Source organism: Lactuca serriola, chromosome 4, assembly GCF_051521515.1.
Source record: "Lactuca serriola cultivar US96UC23 chromosome 4, Lser_US96UC23_V15, whole genome shotgun sequence".
Taxonomy (NCBI): domain Eukaryota; kingdom Viridiplantae; phylum Streptophyta; class Magnoliopsida; order Asterales; family Asteraceae; genus Lactuca; species Lactuca serriola.
The window spans coordinates 55,989,305-56,011,978 of NC_136411.1; the positions used below are offsets into that span (position 1 = coordinate 55,989,305).

At 34.8% G+C, this 22,674-nt stretch overlaps 3 protein-coding genes across 4 annotated transcripts; 1 reads left to right on the forward strand and 2 right to left on the reverse strand.

Moving 5' to 3' along the window:
- Nucleotides 1-366: 366 nt before the first annotated feature.
- Nucleotides 367-2,537, forward strand: PYRD (Cytidine/deoxycytidylate deaminase family protein). Its single transcript, XM_079038872.1, has 3 exons — nucleotides 367-1,007; nucleotides 1,091-1,389; nucleotides 1,765-2,537. Exons 1-3 carry the CDS (start codon nucleotides 600-602, stop codon nucleotides 2,342-2,344), a joined length of 1,287 nt encoding a protein of 428 aa, XP_078894998.1. The 5' UTR covers nucleotides 367-599; the 3' UTR covers nucleotides 2,345-2,537.
- A 27-nt stretch (nucleotides 2,538-2,564) lies between these two features.
- LOC145101629 (voltage-dependent chloride channel 1, chloroplastic-like) lies at nucleotides 2,565-4,473 on the reverse strand. The gene is made up of 4 exons (XM_079038873.1): nucleotides 3,722-4,473; nucleotides 3,471-3,638; nucleotides 3,191-3,397; nucleotides 2,565-2,904 (listed from the first exon to the last, which is right to left on the reverse strand). Exons 1-4 carry the CDS (start codon nucleotides 4,364-4,366, stop codon nucleotides 2,671-2,673), a joined length of 1,254 nt encoding a protein of 417 aa, XP_078894999.1. The 5' UTR covers nucleotides 4,367-4,473; the 3' UTR covers nucleotides 2,565-2,670.
- A 694-nt stretch (nucleotides 4,474-5,167) lies between these two features.
- Nucleotides 5,168-6,434, reverse strand: LOC145101630 (uncharacterized). 2 transcript variants are annotated; one of them, XM_079038875.1, is made up of 3 exons: nucleotides 6,211-6,434; nucleotides 5,570-5,695; nucleotides 5,168-5,498 (listed from the first exon to the last, which is right to left on the reverse strand). In XM_079038875.1, the coding sequence occupies exons 1-2, from the start codon at nucleotides 6,322-6,324 to the stop codon at nucleotides 5,591-5,593; spliced, it is 219 nt and encodes a 72-aa protein (XP_078895001.1). In that variant the 5' UTR covers nucleotides 6,325-6,434; the 3' UTR covers nucleotides 5,168-5,498; nucleotides 5,570-5,590. The 2 variants fall into 2 exon arrangements, with proteins under 2 accessions (XP_078895001.1, XP_078895000.1); XM_079038874.1 differs by having other exon boundaries at nucleotides 5,168-5,472; nucleotides 6,211-6,433.
- Nucleotides 6,435-22,674: the final 16,240 nt, after the last annotated feature.

Genomic DNA, 22,674 nt, shown 5'->3' on the forward strand with positions numbered 1-22,674 from the left:
TGTTATTTAATTTCTAAATTGATTATTATTTATTTTTAGCAATCCATTCTGTCCCAATTTTTCTATTAAAAATACTAATTTCTCTATCTTTCCGACATTCCAATTTTTCACCGTCATTAACAATCCAACATAAACCAATATTTATTTAATAAATATAATTTATGTTTATGTTTTACTCAATTAAAAACTATTAGAAATATTAAAAATAATTATTTATTTCAAAACAAATAATCTTGAAAATCATCAACATTTAAAATGAAATTTGGATATGGATGATTAATGGTAGCAAGTACAAAATGAAACTAATTTTATTTTAAAAAATATTTAATCCACCATTTTATATGTTGAATGTAGCACAAAAAATGATAAGAGAAATGGGTGAGAAAAGCCGGTCTGTGGGCATGAACCAGGCCACCAGAAATAATCTATTTTTTTCTTCTTCTTTGATTTTGTTGAGGGCATGGACTAGGCCATCTTCAACCTTGACTCGCTTCTGATGCACTATCGAGATTTGAGATTCAAAACCTATTTAATCTCTAAATCGGGTGACATCGTCCTGGACTTCAAATTCACAAGTTGTTGCTGTTGGGGTTTTCATAATGTATGCCCAAACACTTCCAGTTTCAAATTATAATCTCAATCCCACAAAAACCTCATCTTCGTTTCGCTGCTTAAACCCTAACCCACCTTCAACCCAGTTTGTTAAATTTCAATCCTTTTCGAATTACAGATTCGGGTTATGTAATTCAACCAGAAGGGTATCTGATTCATCAAACAATATGAGGAGACACGTTGGATTAGGTGGGATTACATGTGAAGAAGCGTCACTAGGGAAAGATGATAAGAAAGATAATGACGATGGATTTTATATAAGAAGGTGTGTGGAGCTTGCTAGAAAAGCTATTGGGCATACAAGCCCTAATCCCATGGTTGGTTGTGTTATCGTTAAAGATGGGAAAATCATTGGTGAAGGATTTCATCCCAAAGCTGGGCAACCTCATGCTGAGGTACTTACTTTAATATTTGCCTTTTCTGCTTCTAACTTTCACATATATGATATATGACTCACTTCTTTTATTCCATTTCACAGGTTTTTGCTTTAAGGGATGCTGGGGAATTGGCAGAGAACTCAACTGCATATGTGAGTTTAGAACCATGTAATCACTTTGGAAGAACTCCTCCATGTTCTGAAGCACTAATCAAAGCAAAAGTGAAAAAGGTGGTGGTGGGAATGGTTGATCCAAATCCAATTGTTGCCTCAAGGGGCGTTGCTAAATTGCAAGCTGCAGGAATTGATGTAACAGTTGGTGTTGAAGAAGAACTCTGCAAAAAGCTTAATGAGGCATGGATACACCAAATGAAAACTGGGAACCCTTTTGTTACCTTAAGGTAAGTTTTATTTTGAGGTCATTAAGTGTTGTATGGATAAGTGATGTGTCAAAGAGTATTTGAGAAAATAAGTCTCATTTTCATGTCTCTTTATGTAATATATATATATATATATATATATATATATATATATATATATATATATATATATATATATATATATATATATATATATATATATATATATATATATATATATAGCTTACTAAATAAATCCTATATATAAAGTCTGTTTTTTAACCGAATAAACTGTCTGAATGAGACAAAATCTTACACTACAACAAACAATATTCACAATATTCATCAGTTTTAACAATTAAACAAACAAAAGCAACAATTCAAATAAGTACATAACAATGTCTTGATGAAATACAGATACTCTCTCACGATCGATGGTGGTCTCTCGGATGATCTTGGGGAAGAATCCATGGAGGCTGGTGGATACTACTCAAGGCTATTACAAGAACATGATGCAGTTGTGCTTTCTTCAAAATCATTACAAAAGTATTCAGTTCCTGAATCAAAAGAACCCAAATCAAACCAACCGTTGCGTGTTATAATTGCAAAAGATCCAAATCATGTGATCCAGATTGAAGAATCAGCTTCAAAGGTGGTCATATTCACAGATCAACAGACAGGGGTGGGATCTGAAACGGGAATCGAGACACGGGTTTTTGATGAATTGAAGTTAGGGACAATCTTGGAGCATTGTAAAGGTGAAGGACTGTGTAGTGTATTGTTGGATTTAAGAGGGGGTATTGGTGACTTCGAAGAGATTTTGAAGGGGATTGAGGGAAATTTGGTGCAGAAGTTGGTGGTGGAAGTTTTGCCAATTTGGGGTGGGAACAAAGAAAGTGCCTCCCTAGAGGCTATAAAGATTGGCCAAAAAGCAGGCTTGAACAAGTTTGAACCCAAAATAGTGGGCAAAAGTGTAATATTGGAGGGTTACTTTTGATACAAGCATCAGACTCTTTGCAAAATGCAAGAAATTGAAATTGGGAGATTATAACCCCGAATGGATGACTTGTTGACTAGTTTAATTGACAAGTGATTGTTGATTTAACAATCTTGTTTGTATTGGTTTTTGACTTTTGATGATTGGCATCCAACTTTAAATAATTTGCTAATGTATTACACGAAATTATGGACTTGTTTCTCCTATAAACACATATAGATATATATACAGATACAATAATAATAATAATAATGGAAGATAAACATCTACAGTATTAGACATCGCCTTTTAAAAACATAGCATTCCTCATAAAGATAAAAGATACGTCAATTGTTTATACTATTTGAGGAATTATTAGGCCAAATACTTTGTCCACCTCCTGAAGCTGGGTGCCCATTTGCTGCGAGCTTTCTAGAAGAAACAGCATCCTTAATTTTGGTGTTAAGTAATTTTCGAATCTTTTGCTCACTTTTTAATGTTTCTTGAACATTGTCATAAACCAGTTTGCATAGCTCATCCAGAGCAAGCATCGGAAATGGTTCCTCAATCAGAACCCCCACCTACAAATACAAATATAAAAATTAAAAACAAGCTTCTTAAATTTCAATGCTAAGTTTGACTTTAAAGGTCAAACCTAGTGATTTTGAAAGTACAAAAATGGTAATATACTATGTAGAAAATTCAACACCTAGATTGCTATGCTTCTAATGCTTACTACAAACCCATATTTTTCTCAATAGATTTTGGAAAAAGGTTCAAAATTTGTATAGAAACTGAAGTTTGAAAAATGGAGGGTTTTACTTCAAAAGTCAATGCTTTTAATGAAAAACAAACAATGAAACAAACCTCTTCGATGCAGAATAGAGAAGCAGCGCTGATGAAAGTAGCGGGGACTACAATCCAGTGACAATCGTCCCACAGAATTATTGGAAGGGTGAGATGCCATAGAACAAGAAATCTTGAAGTCAAACGAGTGTAGGAAACAGGGATAGGTATGCTTGTGATTTGTTCACAAACACCAATTCCTTCATGGAAACACGTCACTTTTGATTCCTGAAACGTAATCCACAACCAAGATTTTACTTCTGAGCTCAAAGTTACGAGTTTGAAACATTTAAAGACTTACTAGCGTGGTTAGTGTTGATGATTCCAAATTCAGCAACTTCAGACTTTGAGAGATGAATTGGATAATGCAACGTGGGCGATGATTTGAACTCAGAACTAGATCTAAATCATTATCCTCAAGAAGATTCTTGAGGTCTCCTCCTATGTCGGATCCATGAATCAAATGGCACTGCATTGAATTTAACTACAAAAGGTCAGCACACAGATATCTCTAAATTGGATGCATTATTGTTGGATTTAAAGATTACAAACCTTAAGAGCAATTGGGAACGCCAGAATATACTGCAAAAGCGCCGTTTTCAACACAGATTCTGTCTCCACGCTAACAATCACTTGCCGAGCGAAGTCATTTGTCCCTGAAATCACCTTCGTCCAAGCCTTCCTCCCTTCCTCAAACCTTGAATACGAAGCTTCCGTCCTGAAAACCAACAAAAGCGCCAACGCCGGAGCTGTCAACTGGTAAGGCAAAGAAGAAGCCCTCAAAATCGGGAAAAATTCCGGCAACAAATCCCAAAACACCGCCGTGTTGTAACTCGCAACCACCACAGCCACCGTCGTGAAGGCAATAACTGGTGGGACTAACGATAAAACCACCCTAGAACTCAGACTTGACAGCAGATGCCTGAGATGTCTCAAAGAGCTTCTGTGTTCAACCCAATCTTCGTATTTGTAAAGTTGCCTCTTCTGTTTCAAACGACTCTCTTGTATTGCATCGGCCCAATCGGGTATTACTCGAAGAATTGAGATTAGATTTATGGGTGCTGGAGGAGAGGGTGGATTAGGGTTTCGAGAACAGAGGATTTTGGAGGGTTTTGATGGGAATTTGAAGGGTGTCCATGGAAGGAATTGTGAAGAAGATGATGGTGCGATACGAAAGGAAGATTTTGGTGTGGCCATGGAGGGAAATTACAGTTATGTAAATGAAGGAACGAAGAGAGAGGGGACATTGTGTTGGGAGCTTCTGTGAAGTGAAGAGTGCGGACGTTTTTAGTGAGGGAGAGAGAGAGTGGATGGTTGTTTGACAGGTATGTGAATGAGATTTTTTCAAATATCTAATATTAATTTAAAAAGAAATATTATGGATAAAAAAAATAGGGTTTAAGTCTGAAAAATACTACACAAATCAACCATGTTTATCTTTTACACAAGTTATAAAATACTCATTTCACAATAAAATATGCCCTTATATAACAATCAAATCAAGAAAAATAAATAACTACAGCAACTTAATATCTATAAAAATTGATTATTTTATCTTGTTATTAGAAATTATTGATCTTGACAAATATCAAATATTACAAATTATTTAGCTATTTCAAAATTATCAGTGTCATGTAATTTTATTCCCACAATATAATATAGCTTTATTATATAAATAGAAATAGAAATATGAGAGATCTCAATTTTATAAAATAACTAAAAGATTTAGCGTAGATATCCAAATATTAAAAAAAAATGTTTACCCAAAAAAAACAATCTTGAGTTTTTTTTTATAACAAATAAATTGATGACAAATTCAATCTAAACCCAAAAATCAATTTTTTTTTTTTTTTTTTGTGCTCATCAAGCCACTTGTATTGTCGCTTTTTACCACAAATGAGGCACTATCGATTCGTATTACAAAGAAGAGATCAATTTACAATTAAATCCATTTTTCAGACAAAATTGGGATTTGGGATCCCAGGTAAGATCAGATCATGAGAATGAGATTCTATTGAGATATCAAATCTTTAACAAGCAAATCCAAAACCCTCATAGAATCCATATACACAAATTATGGCCTTGTGTACACTAAAATCCCAAGGCTACAGAATCAATATACACGAAAAGTAAAATACATTAACACTAGCATATGAAAGATACATACATGAGGTTAAAACTGCAAATAAAGTCCAAGAGGAAAAGACTATATAGAAATAAAAACACCAAATATCATACAAAAAGAGAAGAAAGAAAGTTCCTAATCTCTATGAGAGCTATTTGGGAGTTGTTTCCTTTGTATTCTGCAGAAGAAAAGTGAATCCAAACACTGTGATCCCACAAGATAGTCAAGATTCACATTCTAAAGGTCAATCAAAGGCAAAAACATCAAAAGAAAACCTGGTTGTGTTGTCAGAAAGATCATGAACGTTTCTCTGTTGCCTTTTTGGGTTCTTGAATTCCTTGTTTAGATCCAAAGATGAATCTCTTCACTGATTGTTCTGCTGATTGTATGCGATTCTTGATCTATTATTTGAAATGTGTTAGGATTGACAGCAAATAACAATGGCCAAAACCCCCAAGATAACATGAACCAGAAAAGCATCTAAACATTAAAAACCCACATTTGGAGATCATCGAATAAAACCCCACAGTAGCAAATTAACATTGACAGTTGCTAATCAGATTACAATTTAGACAAGCCATGTTACAATCTAGTAGTTTTGGGGTTTAAAATGCTATAAACATCGGCCCCAATTTTATAATTTGAGAGAGAGACCGGGTTAGGATTATGAAAACCAAAAGTGGAATTTGATTATCGAATAAGGGATAATTGCAATAACGAAAACATAATCAAAATTATAATATCAGCGAGGAAATCACCATGGAAGCGATGAACAATCTCGATATGTGAGTAGAAGTTTATCATGACACAACGCAACAAGCGAAATACAACTAATTAAACTAAAATCGAGAACCAGAAATTACCGACAGTACCCTAGATTAAGTCAAAGAACAGTAAACTGTATTGAAAGGCTTACGGGATCAAGAACATTAGGTTCGGGGCCATAATCAGCAGTTAGTAGGAAATAACCGGCAGTAACCGTCGCCACCATTGTTGTTCTCCTCACCAACTTGTCAGTGCTCGGATTCATAGTCGAAAACTTTGAAAGATGAGAAAGTGAAGTTAACGAGAAACAGGTAATTCACTGAAGTTTCTGGATTTTCCAAATTGGGAAACCTTTGCGGTGTATTATGTAGAAGTCCCAATTGCACACACAGACACAGGGTACATTTATGGTGGTTAACTTCGACTGAAATTTTATTACCGCTGTTGAAAAAATTACCGATTTATTTTTGACAAAATTTTGTGGTTTTTATTAGGATGATGACTTAAAACCATTGTTTTAAAAACTTGTTTGAACCGCCGGTCGAACCGGTTGGGCCGAGAATCGAGGAAGAAAGTGGTTTAATTATCACCGGTTTTATGTCTATTTCTGAACCAGATCGAACCGATTGGTTTTTACAAAAATTCGGTTGAACCGGTTCAATTAAACCAGTTGAACCGGTTAAATTGAATAAAAACAGGGGCGGATTTAGGGGGGTTCCGGGGTGGCACATGCAACCCCTAAATTTTCCGACTGCAGTGGAAAAGTTTTCGAAAATTTTAAAATTTTTTATTTTTTCTACTATTGTGCAACCCCTAATCTTCCCGTGCAACCCCTACTATGAAATTTTGCGTCCGCCCCTGAAAAAACTCATGGAATTTAAACATTTTGCATAATAAACTTTGATAGTTTTTTCACATTTATTAAAAAATTTCTAAATAAAAACACATGATAAATGTTATGAAGTTTTTTGATGCGTTTTTATTCATCTATGACTATATTTTCTTTTTAATGCACAAGGATTGATATAAAACTTATAGTTCTGAGTTATTTTAATGTATTTAGATTGATCTATAACTTATATTTATGTGTATTTTAATGTTTGAATTTGTGGACATCAACTTCTTGATTTTTGTATGTATGTATGTGTATGAAAATACGAAAAAATATGAAAATTATAGAAACCGGTTTACTAAGCGGTCGAACCGGTTAAACGGTTGAACCGGAAACCGGTAACCATACCGGTTCAACTAAAAAACTGGTTTTTAAAACATTGCTTAAAACTTGAAAGGGTAATGGATTTTCGATTTAATTCATATTTAGTCATTAAATTTTTTTTCATTATCTATTTGTCATTGAATTATTGAAATTGTTCACATTTTACCCATATGACCGGAAGGTAAAATATGAATAATTTCAATAATTCAGTGGCAAATAGATAATGAAAAAATTAATGACTAAATATAAATAAAGTCAAAAATCCATTACCCTTTTAAGTCATTATCCCTTTTAAAAATTGGTATTTAAGGATAATACTAAGAATGTTTTTTTTTATTTCCAAAACTTATATAATTTGTATTTCTAGTTTACTCCGTTAAAATAAATACCGTTAAAATATATGAATAGACACTCTGTTCTGTATATCCTAATCATTTTATCAATATACATAAGGGTCCATCTAATTAGATCTTTTCTACGGTCTAAAAAGACCCCTAATCATTAAACCTATTTTTTTTAAATATTATCATTATATTATAATGATAACCTTTTTACTTTATGATTTTTTTCTACAATTATTAATTAATTATGAAGTAATGATGAAACCTTTTTTTAATATACAAATTATAAATTTCACGTAAATCTATTTAATATCAAAAACTTTATAAAAATATATTTAATGAGAAAACTTTTATGTTATCAAACATTTAAAATAAAGCAGCTTTTTATATATATATATATATATATATATATATATATATATATATATATATTATAAAAATCATTTTTTATAAATATATTATAAAGTACTTATATATAATTTATGTAAAAATACCGCTATCAGCTAAAAACATTCAAATTATAATCCATAATTTGTAGTATCTGTATTTTTATTTTAATAATGTTTCGATTTTATATAAATAAAATCATGATGGTTTATTAATATTTTTTAAAATTAAAATGATAATCCATATGTTTGTTTAAAAAATCAAATCAAAAACTTGAAAATTGTATTCTAGCAACCATACATTGTCTCTGCCGGCTTCCGCTATCCGTCATGCGTTGCCGACTTTTTGTTCTCCGCCTTCTCCCCTTCACATGCAGTAGTGATGTGTCTACTGCAACGGCGATTTGGCGGCTGTGGTGATATGACGACGATGGCCGTCCGATTGCGGCTGTGGCATCAAATAACATACGAAAGAGTAATATCATCTGAGAAAAATATGGTGTTAGGTTAGTACTAAATGGAGAATTTGGCTGTCAAATGGTATAGGTTTTTATTTATTTATTTATTTATTTATTTATTAATGAAGAATAGGGCGGCAGATTGAATAACCAAATGATTTTTTTAAAACTTTTTTTTTATCGTCATACACATACAAATGTTCATCCACCTGTTTAATTATTCCAGATACATTTTTTTTATAATTTTATTTAAACTATTATTTTATAAAATAAATTATACTATTATTGTCGTATTTATTTTATCAAAAAATGTTTGAAAAATTAGATAATAATAGAGTAAGTGAATTTTATTTGAATATAATAATTTTATTTGACTGTGGTCTTGACCAAAGATTATCCTGGTTGAAATAGTTACCTTGTTGGTGGTGGTGCTTTTAATAAAGTTAGTAATAAAAAAATTATTATTATAAAATAAAATTAGGAATAATTAGGTTATAATGAAAGTAAGTCAAATGATAATAATTACCATCATTAAAAGTAAGACTCTTTCGTAAAATAAGGAATTACAATTCTCAAGGTTTGAGAAAGTCGAAACCTCATAATAATTGGGTCCAATAAGTGAAACTAGGGTCCAATTAGTAGGACCTTATACCTAATTATTTCATTACTTTGCTAATTAATCATTACATTATTATTAGCTAAACTTTCTTTCACATTTTATTTATTATTTTATGATACTCAAGTAAAATTTTACCAACTTTATTATAGCTAAATTTTATTTCAAGCTTATTTCATATTAGATAAATAAAACAAAATAATATAATTTTTTTCATAAGATAATAATCTAAATATGATTATAAGAAATATATATTTGTAATGAATTGTTCTCAATCTTTTTTCGCTTAAATTCAAATAATTTTTAGATAAAATTTTAAAAATAATCTAATCTTTTAATTACTTTGTAGAAAATAGCCAAAAAAAACCCTAAATTACAAAAATAATCATCAAAATCGAAGATGGATTAAGTCTATCTATGATTTTAACATTCCATCTACGAACGTATAAATCGCTAAGGCACGGGTACGCTTTAGTGACTTGTACGTTTGCGGGTGTTTTTTTTAGTTTTTTCTTTTTTTTCCCGTATAAATACATGCAACCTTAGACTAAAATTGTAACACCCCGATTTTCAGGTATGAGATTTATTCCATTTTTGCATGTTTTCCTCTGAAACACGACGTGGTGAGGAACTTTTGGGTTGCGTGTTTTTATGGACCAACACGGTATGTTGGAGGGGGGGGGGGACATGGCATGTTGGTGGTTGAGAAATCCTAAATTTCAGGATTTTGCACCATATATAATCTCCTTAAGTCCCAATGGGTGGTCTTTTATCAGCCTCCAAACCCCCCATATCGACCCTTGAGAACCTTAATCATATTTCCCTCTCATTTGTGAGCTAGTGTGGTGTTTTTGGAGCCAAAGAAGAAAGAAGTTATAAGAAGGAAGTAAGAATCCAGCAAGTAAGCCCTCATCTTTCAGTTTGGCACTCTTCTGGACCTTTGTAAGTGTCCACGATCCGATTTTTATTCCTCTATGTTGCTAGATCTTGAGTTTTGTCCCTTTTCTTGTTGTTCTTGAGTGAGGGAATGGTTGGATCTCATAAAGTTAGCAACTTTATGAATCTCCAGGTCTAAGTGACCTTGTAGAGTCTTGGATCTAGCCTATAGTCTAGTTTTGATGCCTTGCATGGAGAGTATGTCATAAATCCCCATTTTTTTTACCTATTTTGGGTTCAAGACATGCATTGGACATGAATGTCTATAAAGCACTGACCTTTGAGATGGTTTTGGTGCTAGAATCTCATCTAGAAAGGATGGATTTTAGACTTCAAGGATTTAGTGCTTCTTGGTCAAGCCTTTGAACCTTCAATCCTTGTGGTTGGGTTTTCGAACCCTTGGAGTGGTTCCAAAGGATAAAGTTTGAAAGTTTATCCTTCTTGATAGCATTTGGGTCTAGATCTGAGCCTTGGAGTCCCTGGAATCGTAGAAAACAGCTAAATATATTAAGTTGTTGGAACTCAGGCAAACACGACGTGTTTGCAAGCGAACACAACATGTTGGTTGGAGTTTTCCCGATCGTCTGGATGTTATCGAAACACGGCGTGTTTTGGTTCAACATGGACTGTTGACTTTGACTTTGACCAAGTTTGACCTTGAGGGTATTTTGGAATTTTTATGAAAATTGGCCATTTAATGGAAGTATGTATCGTGTAGAGAGCTGAGATTCGGAGTCGGGCCTCATCAGTTCTATACATTTTGCGAGGTGAGTCATCCTCACTATACTCTTGAGTCGAAGGCACCAATGTTGGCCCTTTGTATTGTTACCATGGGTTATTGTATGTTTGGTATGTTGTTGTGATATGTTAGATCGGCATCCTAGTAGATATGATGTGTTATACTATAATGATCTGATAAACTTGTATGATTGCTTGTATATGTTAACTATGTTTGATTATGTTATATATGAACATGTGATGGTTGGTTGGGTTGAGGCGGTCTTGCTGTGTGTAGAAGGCCAACAGACCCAGGGCGGCCCAGATAGACTGAAGGTTTGTGTGGTGGACCCGACAGGCTGAAGGCCCGGTACGGCGGTCCAGGCATGTTGAAGGTTTTGTATGCATGCAGTTGTTGTGATATCTATTGATTATGTGTTGTGGTCGTATTTTGGGGAAACTCACTAAGCGTTGGGCTTATAGTTTTGGGTTATGTTTCAGGTACCTCAGATGATCGTAGGAAGGCAAAGGCTTGATCTTGCACCTCCTCATATTATGTTTTATGATTTTCGAAAATCTCTGATGTTAAATATGTTTTGAAAACTACAATGTAAATAATTATGATTTTGGTTGGTCTGAAAAAGTTTAAATTATTATGAAATTTTATCGATGTTACAAGTTGGTATTAGAGCTTTGGTTTGAGTGAATTAGAGGAACACTCGTGTGAATCCAGTCTCAAACTAAGGGAAAAAAGATTTTTTTTTAAAATATTTTCAAATGGTTTTTGAAATAATTTAGGAGGATGCAAGGTGTACGATCAGTCGGAGCCAGTAAGTGACCCCAAATTACCACACAGTTAATTAAGATTATACTATGTTATGATTAGAGCAGCATGCTAGTGATAGGATAGGGATCCTCAGGAATCATATGATAGAATTGCCTAATATTTGATGCCTTATTTCTTGTAGAGTACTCTATTGATTGTGGTATGACTCTTTCGTGTGGGAACTAACTAATGAATGAATGCACTAAGTCACATACTGCATGAGTTAAATGGTCATGGGGTGGCGGATTTGGTCCTGTTGCGCAACCCTTGTCTGAGTCCAACCGTTGTGGGATTGAATCCTTTAGCCTAAGATTGTTTAAGTTATGTAGTATGTGATAGTGTTCATGCGATAGTTATCTGGCACCAATGGAAGGTCGTGTGATAGTTAGTGGTAGGATGAGTTATGTGGGGTCAGTCGGCCAGTCGATATGTGTAGCCTTCCTCTAAGAAGTGGGAATAGAGTACATGAGTATGCTAGAGGGAAGTTTATTGTTAGGGTTGTTGTGATGACCCTCTAAGACGACTATGGGTAGGTGTGGAAGGTAGTATGGGCCCGTACTACTGAAAGCACAGGACCCGCACGCATAATAGAGAAATCACACCCCTAGGGTTTGTTGGGAGTTGGTTTGTATTATCTGATATCTTCTTGATTTATTTTCAGTATGGTGACGACGAGACGAGTTGAGATTGGATCTGGATCGGGATCAGGTGCAAGCCGCCACGACAGGTCAGCCGCGTTGGATGACAGGATTAGGGAGATCCTCCGTGAGGAGGTTGTGGCTATTGTCAGGGATCAAATACCGGAGTTATTTGGGTCTATTAAAACTGCGGTGATGGATTTCTTTGATGACAGATACGTCACCATTGCTGAGACTGTTGTTGTTGCTACCTCTGCAATCGTTGCAGCTGCAGGTGTTGGACCGGGTCGGGTTTTTCAATATCGGGACTTCGACAATACGAAGCCCCCGAATTTCGATGGAGTTCAGGATCCGATCGTAGCCATGAGGTGACTATCTGATGTTGAGGGTGTTGGATTAGTGTCTAAGTACATAACTATAATTGGTATGTACTTGACCCAATTGGCATGGTCCATTTGGGTTGCATGGCATCAGAACAATTTGGATAGACTTTTGTGAGAAAATGATATTTATGATTTGTTAGTATATTATAAGTTCTAATATATTAATATGAAATCATATTATTTAATTAGTATACATCAAGAATTAATTTGGAATTAGTTTTGTGATCAAAAGACACTAATTAAATATATGGGGATTGATTGTGTAAATCATTCATTCTTATATATGTGGGCTTATGATTCATAGTTCTTCATGTTAGGCTAAACCCATGGAGTAACCCATGGATACTCCATGGAGGTTTTAACCCATGGAGCACGAAGAATATGGAAAGACATGAGTTACATGGAGTAACCCTAATAGCCACGATATATAAAGACCCCATAGCTCAAGAAATCGTTCTGAAGGATTCATATGAGAGGGCTAGCCGATTTTGAGCATAAGAACTTTTCTCTCAAGTTATTCCAAGTTGTTGGTGGAACCATTTGAGGTGCCACACTTGGGGCACTAGGATCTTAAGCTCCATGGAATCAAGCTACAACAAAGAGGTATGTTATCCTAACTAGTATCTTGTATTGTTTATGTCAATTGCATGCTAGTTATAGGTTTAATGCGTTGGAAACCATTTTTCATGTATAATTAGTGAAAACATAGATCCAAGGTATTTAGGGTTGAATGTGCACCATAGGATGTTATAGTATACTAAAACCCATCAATGGTATTAGAGCCAAGGCTTGTTTTCATGTTATACTTGCTTAAATGGCTGAAAATTGAAGTTTTTTTGTTGTCTGGACAAGGGACTTGACGAGTCCATGTGCAAACTCATCCAACTCATCGAGTTTGTTCTTGCATTCGGCGAGTTGGATCCCCTAACAACATATCTTTGAGTTTTAAGGTTGGAATTGGACTAGAGTCATTACCCTAAGCTGTTTTTGAACCTATAAACCTATTTTTGATGTGGTAATGTTCATTCTAATCCAATTCAATAGATAATTCTCAATAGATTCATGTTTTGTATTAGTTTAATGGTTAGGCTAATTTCATGAAAATTGTTTGATTTGAATTATCTTGTTCTTATGAGTTGTTTAGGTTAATAGAAAATTTATGTAATAATTTGTTTTTGATCCAAATTGATCTAAATGTTGTTCATAATATGTGTTTTTGTAACTTGTCCTCAAGTTATATGAAAAGTCACATTTATGATTTTTAAAACTTATAAAATTTCCATAAGTTATAAAAAACAAAGAGTCTCATTTTTAAATGTTTTAAAGTCTTCCATAACTTGTCCTTAAGTTATGGAACTTGAAGAGTTTTTCATTAAAACTACTTTAAACTCATAAGTTATGGAATTGAAAAGTTTTTTTTTTTGAATTGTTCAAAACTTGCCCTTAAGTTTTGGAATTTGTAAAGTTTCCCCTCATGAATACTTTAAATCCAAGTTAAACCCTTAGAATTTTAAAAGTTAAAATTCAACCCTAATACTATTATAATATTAATAGTTAATAGTTATATATATATATATATATATATATATATATATATATATATATATATATATATATATATATAAGAACAAAGTCAGTCTTACCGTTAGTAGGCCTCATTCACGAAGTCGGTCTATAAGGGGGGTATAAGGTTACTGCCTATAAATGGCAGTTTAATGAGTGTCCACTCTCACCTACCGCTTCCTTGACTGGTAGAGGGTCGTTAGCCGAACGGGTTTGACAGGACTCTAATTCTCCCTTCATTAAAAGTATAATGATAAATACGAAGTAACTAAACACTTATAAATTCCCAATATTAGTTACTTAGGAAAATGTGAATTTGGTGCTAACCCATAGAAATTACACTTAGCACCTTGCTTAATTCGTTAGTGGAGCGCGTGTGGTTAACCGACACACTAACTTGGATTTAACAAGGTTGGCAAAGGGTGGCTTAAGGTTTATCATAGATCGGTGGAGCGTGTGTGGTTAACCGACAAATCTATTAGGTGATAAAAATTAAGAGTACCAAGTATATTTGCATGGTTATTCACACCTTGTTTTGTGATCCTCGACATCCCAGTCACAAAACTTGAGAGGGCACAATCGAGATTGAAACATGTCATTGAAAAGTTCAATAATCTCAAAAGATCTAGGAGTTTCAAATCCAATTAAAACCTAATATTTATTTCGTCTTTCATGGTGGAAATTGGTGAATCATCATTCGCCTACCTTAAAATATTTTATAGCTTGGATTACGACATCCCTCTTCCAAGTTATAAAATATTGTGTTGGGTCCTAGCCTTAATATTTCATATTGGGTGTTATATTAAGGACTTAAATCAACTAACTTGAATATCTCCCATTGTAGATGTTTGGTTCAGACAACTATGATTTTCCCAAATTTCTTGGAACAAACTTTCCTAATGAAGATGATGTCCCGTGGTTGGATCATGGAAATCATACTTCAATTCCTCCACCTCCTCCAATTATTCTCCCTTACCCACAAGTTCTTGAATAGTTGAAGGTCACTCAAGCCCTATTGGCAAGCAATGTCTATGTATGCTCACATTTTGGAGATGAAGTCACATATTGACAAGCTAGGAAAGTTGGGTGTCAAAGTCTAAAGGAATCTGGATTGTTGACTAGGTTCTTCAATCACTTTCTAAGTCACATAGTGAGTTCCTTTAGGACTACTATATGACAGACCATGACATGACCCTTAATGATCTTACATATTTGCTTGTTGTTGCTGAATCAGCAATGATTTGGAGCACTGGTAAAGCAAATTTGATTGGAAGATCGACTTTCCAAACTTCCATGGACACTTACAATGGTAACACTGGAAATCTAGAAAAACTTTCTCTTCCCAATGGAAAGGGATCGGCCATACTCAACTCAGTTGACCAAATGGTAAAGAGAAAGGCTAAGTCTAAGATTGTCCCGTGTACCATTCCCAAAGATTACATATGTTTCTATTGCCAAAGGAAGGGGCATTGGTTGCGAAGCTGTCCTATTTACCTGAAATATCATGAGGATGGTAAAGTCAAAAAGTTTGACTCTACTTTGGGTAAAGTTCACTATCTGACTCTATTAAGTTCCTATTTGGAGATTCTTGTTACATGATGTGACTAGGTCACATGTTGATGTTTTAAGAATCAAAATAAAAGAGGAATCTTAAAGGAATAATATGTTGATTCTGATTGCGAAGATGGATTTCGATCGCATGGTTCGGCGATCAGAATTTCGAGCTGTTGCTTAAGAGTTGTGATAGATTGCCTAGGAATAAATAACAACATTGTGTTCACATGCATTTGCATTGTAAGGATAGGTTTTTCCGCAAGTTTTAAAATAAAGGAAAAAAATATTTATTTTAAATATCCTTACAATGACATTTGTGAAAAATTGTTGTTTGTATGATTCCACTGATAGCAATATTGGAAAATGGATTTGACTCTTTCATTTGTGGTAGTGTCATAATTCACCAAATTAGGAAAGATTCTCATCACCCAAGTTTCAGTTGGATAGAAACTTGGAATCATGGAACTTGAATTGTATGATGAATGAGAATTTTCATCTTTTGGAAAATTAAGACTAATTCCTTGTTCGCATGTATATGTGAGTCAAGTGAAGGACTAGGAGATCGGGTACACTTGGTTGTGCGCTGATCAGGTCCGCCACAAAGAATGTTAAGGCTATTCGTCGTGATTTACTAAAGTTTAGTAAATATGGTTTTACTTACAAGTTTAAGTATAATTCTAAAACATTGGAAAAGTTTCAATGTAAGGCAGAACAAATGAGAAGAATCAAATTAGGCAGAAAGATAAAAGTTTCTCCAATCTGAAAAATGGGAGAGTACTTTAGTATCATGCTTTATGATTATCTTAGTGATTATGAAACCATATCACAATTAATTCTCTAAGGACATCTTAGTGCGTTTGTTTGACTAAAAAAAGGAATCGTGAATTGTTGAATTGGTTAAATCAAAAGATGAATCATACTTCGTTCCAAAAGTGAGTCTTATAGTAATACTCAAAGATTGTAACTTCAGTGACATAATCTTACGAAGGTTTATAACACTTGTCAAATGTAGAGTAAAGTGTTTTCTTACTCTTGTACATTTAAAATTGGTAAGTTGTGATGTTTGGATAAAACAAAGACAAACTAAGGCCAATTGTGTAAAATGTTTGTCTTGATAAGAATCCGCACTAACTCTTGAATATTTAATTTGTCAAGGAATGGTTCTTGACAAGAAAATATTATATGTGAAGAGGTCAGTGGGAATCTTAAAGATCTTGAAAAGGTTTCAAGAACTAATCAAGAATAAAAATATATTGTTTATCACTAGCACACGACTTAAGGTTTATAGCCCATCGTGTTGACATATTCTTGTCTCTGTGCCCATTCCAGTTAAAGTTGATTATGCATGTGAGTTCTATGAGTTCTCAATTGATTGCATAACTACTTGGAAGCAATGGTAGGCCCTTGTGCTGCCAGGTGGCAAGAACTTAAGATTACACAAGTTCAGTCCATATGAGTTTGGATTTGTCACTAACCTTGTCTTGTGATTATGGTTGTGACAAATTTACATGGAAAAGAACACATACACCATAAAATCTAAGTGTCATAAGGTTTCTCTCCGATTCATGAAAATGATGGTGAGGAAACGCTTTCACTAAGTAGATTTTAAGTAGATAACAATCGTGATATTTGCATTCTCAAAGTCGTTAGTGGAGCGTGTGTGGTTAACCGACACACTAACATGGACTTGTGAGAAATGGCAAAGGTCTAAAAAATTGAGACTATGATTACGGCATCCCTTTTCATAGTTCTAAAAATTGTTTAGACACACATGTGAGCTATCTAAGGAAATGTGTATGATTTTGATAAAGTAATATCAAAGCATCTCATATCAGAAATCTGAACTTTGGAAAGAAAGTCAATAAAGTATTGATTTCTAGAAGTCCAACTAATTTCTGAGTATATGTCAAAGCTAGTGGGAGCATAAGTGTTATGCTAATAATTATCATGGTACTGGGAACATGATTATTATGTTAGGTGTTGCAAGTTAGCAATGTTAATTATAGAAAACAAAAGTTTCAATTGGGAAAAGTTGTTTTGCTATAGTTAACGGAGAGGAAATTATACTTCATTTCAAAACTAAAAGCTTAGATCGAGATTTTAATCATATTTAGTGTAGCACCTGGTTCTTGGTAAGTATTTTATTTAAGTGTTTTGCATTTTTGGCCTGGGACTCGGCGAGTTTAAGGACCAACTCGCCGAGTAGAAGCGGGATGGGACGCGAGATTTAAGTATTGGACTCGTTGAGTCGGGTCCCGGACTCGACGAGTAGGCTCTGACTGGACAAAAACCCTAATTTGAGGGTTTGCACCCTATTTAATCATCTCTTTCAGCCACCACTCATCCCTATTGCTCCCAGAAACCCTCCATAGCAAACCCTAAGTGTTTTGGTGCAAGATCTAAGGCTTTTGTGGTGATTTTGGTAGTTTTGTTCACAAAGAAGAAGGAAGAGCATAGAAGGATCGAGAGGAGACTAAAGGATTCGATTTTGGTACATCATTTTCAGTCTTTGAAAGGTATAAAGTCTGTACCTTGCTTTTTCATTTGTTAGATCCATTTTTGGGGAAGATTTAGGGTTTTTTTAAGTCATATGAGGTAACCAACCATGATTGCAAGCATGGTTGGGGTTCAAGACCTCAGATCTAAGTCTTGGGAGGAGTCACAAGGCAGATTTGGGTTGCGTTTGCACTCAAGGAAGGTCCCATGCAACATAAGAGCCATTTTAAAGCCTTTTAGGCTCAAAAGTCCCATGCATGCACGTAAAGTTTGTAACTTTACGTGCTAGATCGAGCTTAGGGGCTTGGATCTATCATTTGGTCAAAGGTTGTACATCATAAATCGAGGAAATAGGACGTGGACGTTATCGACTCGGCCAGTCCATTCTTGGGAGTCGACGAGCCTAAGGCATAAAGTCCCATATCTGTTGAGGGTCAAAAGAACTCAGTTGGGTGTAAGAAGGGTTGTAGAAGGTCCGAAGGAGTGACCCAACGTATTGGACTTAGCCTTAGACCTAGAGTTCATGGGGCTCGACGAGTGCTAGAACAGACTCGGCAAGACCAAGGCAATCTCCCAACACATGAAGATGAACTCGACGAGTTGTTCATACAACTCGGTGAATTAAGGACATGACTTGTTCAACAGATGAAGGTGAACTCGACGAGTTGCTCATACAACTCGGTGAGTCGTATGAAGGTTCATTCGATGTTCATATAGAAGAGGAACTCGTCGAGTCGTTGCCAAACTCGACAAGTAGAGTCGTGGATAAGGACGGGTAAAGGGTTAGGGACTCGACGATTTGGCGGCCCAACTCAGCGAGTCGGGTCAATTGGAAGTTAACTTTGACTTGGACTTGGTTAGGGGCAAAATAGTCATTTTACCCTAAGAGTATATATCAGTTTCTGACTGAGTGATTTGTGGGGATTATAGCCGGAGGATTTCCGGAGCAACAACAGACAGAGGTTTCCCGCACAGATTATCAGCAGCTACTCGTTCGAGGTGAGTTACCTTCCAGTAGAGGTGGGTCTAAGGCACCAGTGCCGACCCACAAGTAGGAGTTGTATATTAGATGATTGTCTTTGTGATATTCATCTAGGTTTGCTACTACCTGATATGTTATGAGCTAGTATGATATGATATTAGTGTTAGGTTTTGAGCATTCTAACACACCTAAGTGTACATGCAACCCTGAATACCTTGGATCTATGTTTTCTCTATTATACATGCAAATATGAACTTCCAAGGTATTATCCTAATCTAGCATACAAAACAATGAATATAACAAGATAGAATACATACCTCTTTGAAGTAGAAAGTCTTCATGAAGCTTGAGTGCCTAGTGCCCCAAGTGTGACACCTCAAATGGTTCACACAACACCAAATACACTTGGAATAACTTGAGAGAAACTTGAACACTCCTTGAAATCGTCTAGCCCTCACAGTCACATATAGTGCACGATTTCTTGAGCCATGGGATTCTTTTATATGGTGGCTATTAGGGTTACACCATGTAACTCATGACTTTACCCATTCCTTATGATCCATGGATTTTAACATCCATGGAGCATCCATGGGTCACCCCATGGACTTAGTCCAACATAAGGAATCTTGGATCACAAGCCCACATATATAAGAATGAATGATTTACACAATCAACCCATATATTTAATTAGTTTCCTTTTGATCACTTAATTAATTCCAAATTAATTCTTGATCAATACTAATTAAATAACCTTATTAATATATTAGAACTTATAATATATTAACAAACCTTAAGTGTTATTTCTCTCATTTTAGTCTATCCAAATGCATGATGCCATGCAACCCAAATGGACCATGCCGGGTCGGGTCAAGTCTTACCAATTATAGTTATGGACTTATACATTAATCCAACAGTCTCCCACTTGGATAAGTCTAAAACTATTATTGCGTATGACTTCAAGAACTGACTGACAATCGTAGCTCTCAAAAGCTTCTGTCAAACTCTGACCTTGTAGATGAACTCTGACCTTTGTCAATGACTTGTCCATTAGATAAGGGATCATATATTCCTCCATTCTAGATATCATATGGAATGAGACATGGATTATAATCATTCTCTCTGTCCATTTGTTGTTTCCCGATTTCCGATTTATGACGACTGACTAATTGAACAAATCAAATCAGTCCTGGCCCGGCCGAGCACTTTCATTTGTCATCATCAAATCATCGAGGGGCCCACAGATATTGCTTTTATCCCGAAGGTAAAAGGAATGGATAAACTTCGACTCATATGGCTTGTTCTACTACTTGTTGAATCATACACAAAGACACGTTTTATAACACCGAGTTATCGTATGCGTTTTCGTGCAATCAATGTACAACCAACTCATAGTAACAACTCATATCTCTAGGTTTGAAGAATATAAGATATTATCGTCTCATGATCACTCGTGATAAAATCCATGAAGTGATTCCAATGAGTGCGGGTTGAATCCAATACTCAGAACTTATGAGCACTCATGAGTGTTGTAGCCCTTTGTCCAACATCTTAGACCTCTACAAGCCAACCCATGACAGTCTTGATTCATATCTACTTCCAACATATGACCGACTGTGGATGGTTTGAATAACTTAGTCATTCCGGAAGAATAACCTAGTTTATTCTGGAAGTCAAAACATGCAAAATGAAACCCAAGAATAATTGAATCTAATATGGTCTCGGAGCTTATGAATATAAATAAAACACCTTTTATTTATCACCATATGATTACACATTATTCATTGTATACTGTTTCAACTATCAACTTTATTCTTGAATTAAAACAATAGTTGTCACATGCTCCAAGCATGTACACTATGTTTTTCTAAACACTAGTCATGCCACACACCAAGTATGCATACTATGTTTTTCTATGATCTTTACTTTGTGAAATAGATCAATTGAACATAACTCCAATGATTCTCATTTCACAGTCCCGAATCTTTACTGCAAATGCAAGAATTCCAAATTCATACCATTTACTGAAATCTGTTAGATTCTAAACTTATATGCATTGATCCTCTTGTAATGATTATGCACAAAGTCAGAAAGACTTGACAACAAACATTACAAAGCATTCCAAAGGAGATCAGCTCCTTGGAAACATCCTTCTTGCATTAAGTTTCTTAATCTTACACAGATTAAATAATTTCTAACTTTGAAACATTTCCAGATTCCATTTTGACTATCACTTCTGAACAAGAGTTGCCTCCTTACAGATTATGTCAATATGGTCCTTCCAGAATTATCACTATACTTCCAACTGTCCTTGAGCAACCAATCTTTGGTAAACCTTAGATTGTCCTCGACAATTGTTTAATCCTTTTAGTCATATCCAGTTCTAAACCGTTTCCCTTCTTAATGCCCCAGGCATTTGGAAAATTTTAGAAAGGATGAATATATAGCACATGTAATCGATCCTATATCTGAAGCATATAGGACACGATTCATGATGTCTCACATAAAGACCAAACCAGTGTTTTGCTATAACATTTCCATTTCTATTTGCCAAGTTCTCATAATTCAGATTATGAAAAGGGATGTCGTAATCATAATCGAATTTTAGAACGCAAATAATGGACCCATATATAGAATTTTCCTTATGTTGAGCCATTACAACATGAAATTCATATATATATCCTTGACTAAATACGATTAAAACCTCAATCTAAGCTTTTAGATTTGAGATGAAGTATAATTTCCTCTCCCTTAATTATAGCAAAACAACTTTTTCCCAATTGAAATCTTTTGTTTTCTATACTTAACATTGCTAACTTGCAATACTTATCATAATTATCATGCTCCCACTAACATGATGATTATTAGCATAACACTTATGCTCCCACTGGCTTTGACATGTACTGATAAATCAGCTGGATTTCTAGAAATCAATACTTCATTGACTTTCTTACCAAAGTTCATATTTCTGATACTAGATTGTTTTGATAAAACTTTATCAAAATCATACACCTTCCCTTAGATAGCACACTTGTATATCTAAACAATTATGAAGAGGGATGTCGTAATCATAATGGTTAGACCTTTTTGCCACTTCTCACAAGTCCAGGTTAGTGTGCCGGTAAACCACACACGCTCCACTAACGACTTTGAGAATGCAAATATCACAATTGCTATCTAGCTAAAGTCTACTTAGTGAAAGTGTTTCCTCACCATCATTTTCATGAATCGGAGAGAAACCTTATGACACTTAGATTTACTGGTGTATGTGTTCTTATCCATGTGAATTGTCAAAAACATAGTCACAAGACAATAATAATGAAAAATCCAAACTCATATGGACTGAACTCAATCTTAATTTCTTGCCACCTGGCAGCTCAAGCGCCTTCCATTGCTTCGAAGTTGTTGTGCAACCAATTGAGAACTCTAAGAACTCATATGCAAAGACAACTTTAATTGGAATGAGCACAGAATATGTCAACACGATAGGTTATAAACCTCAGTTT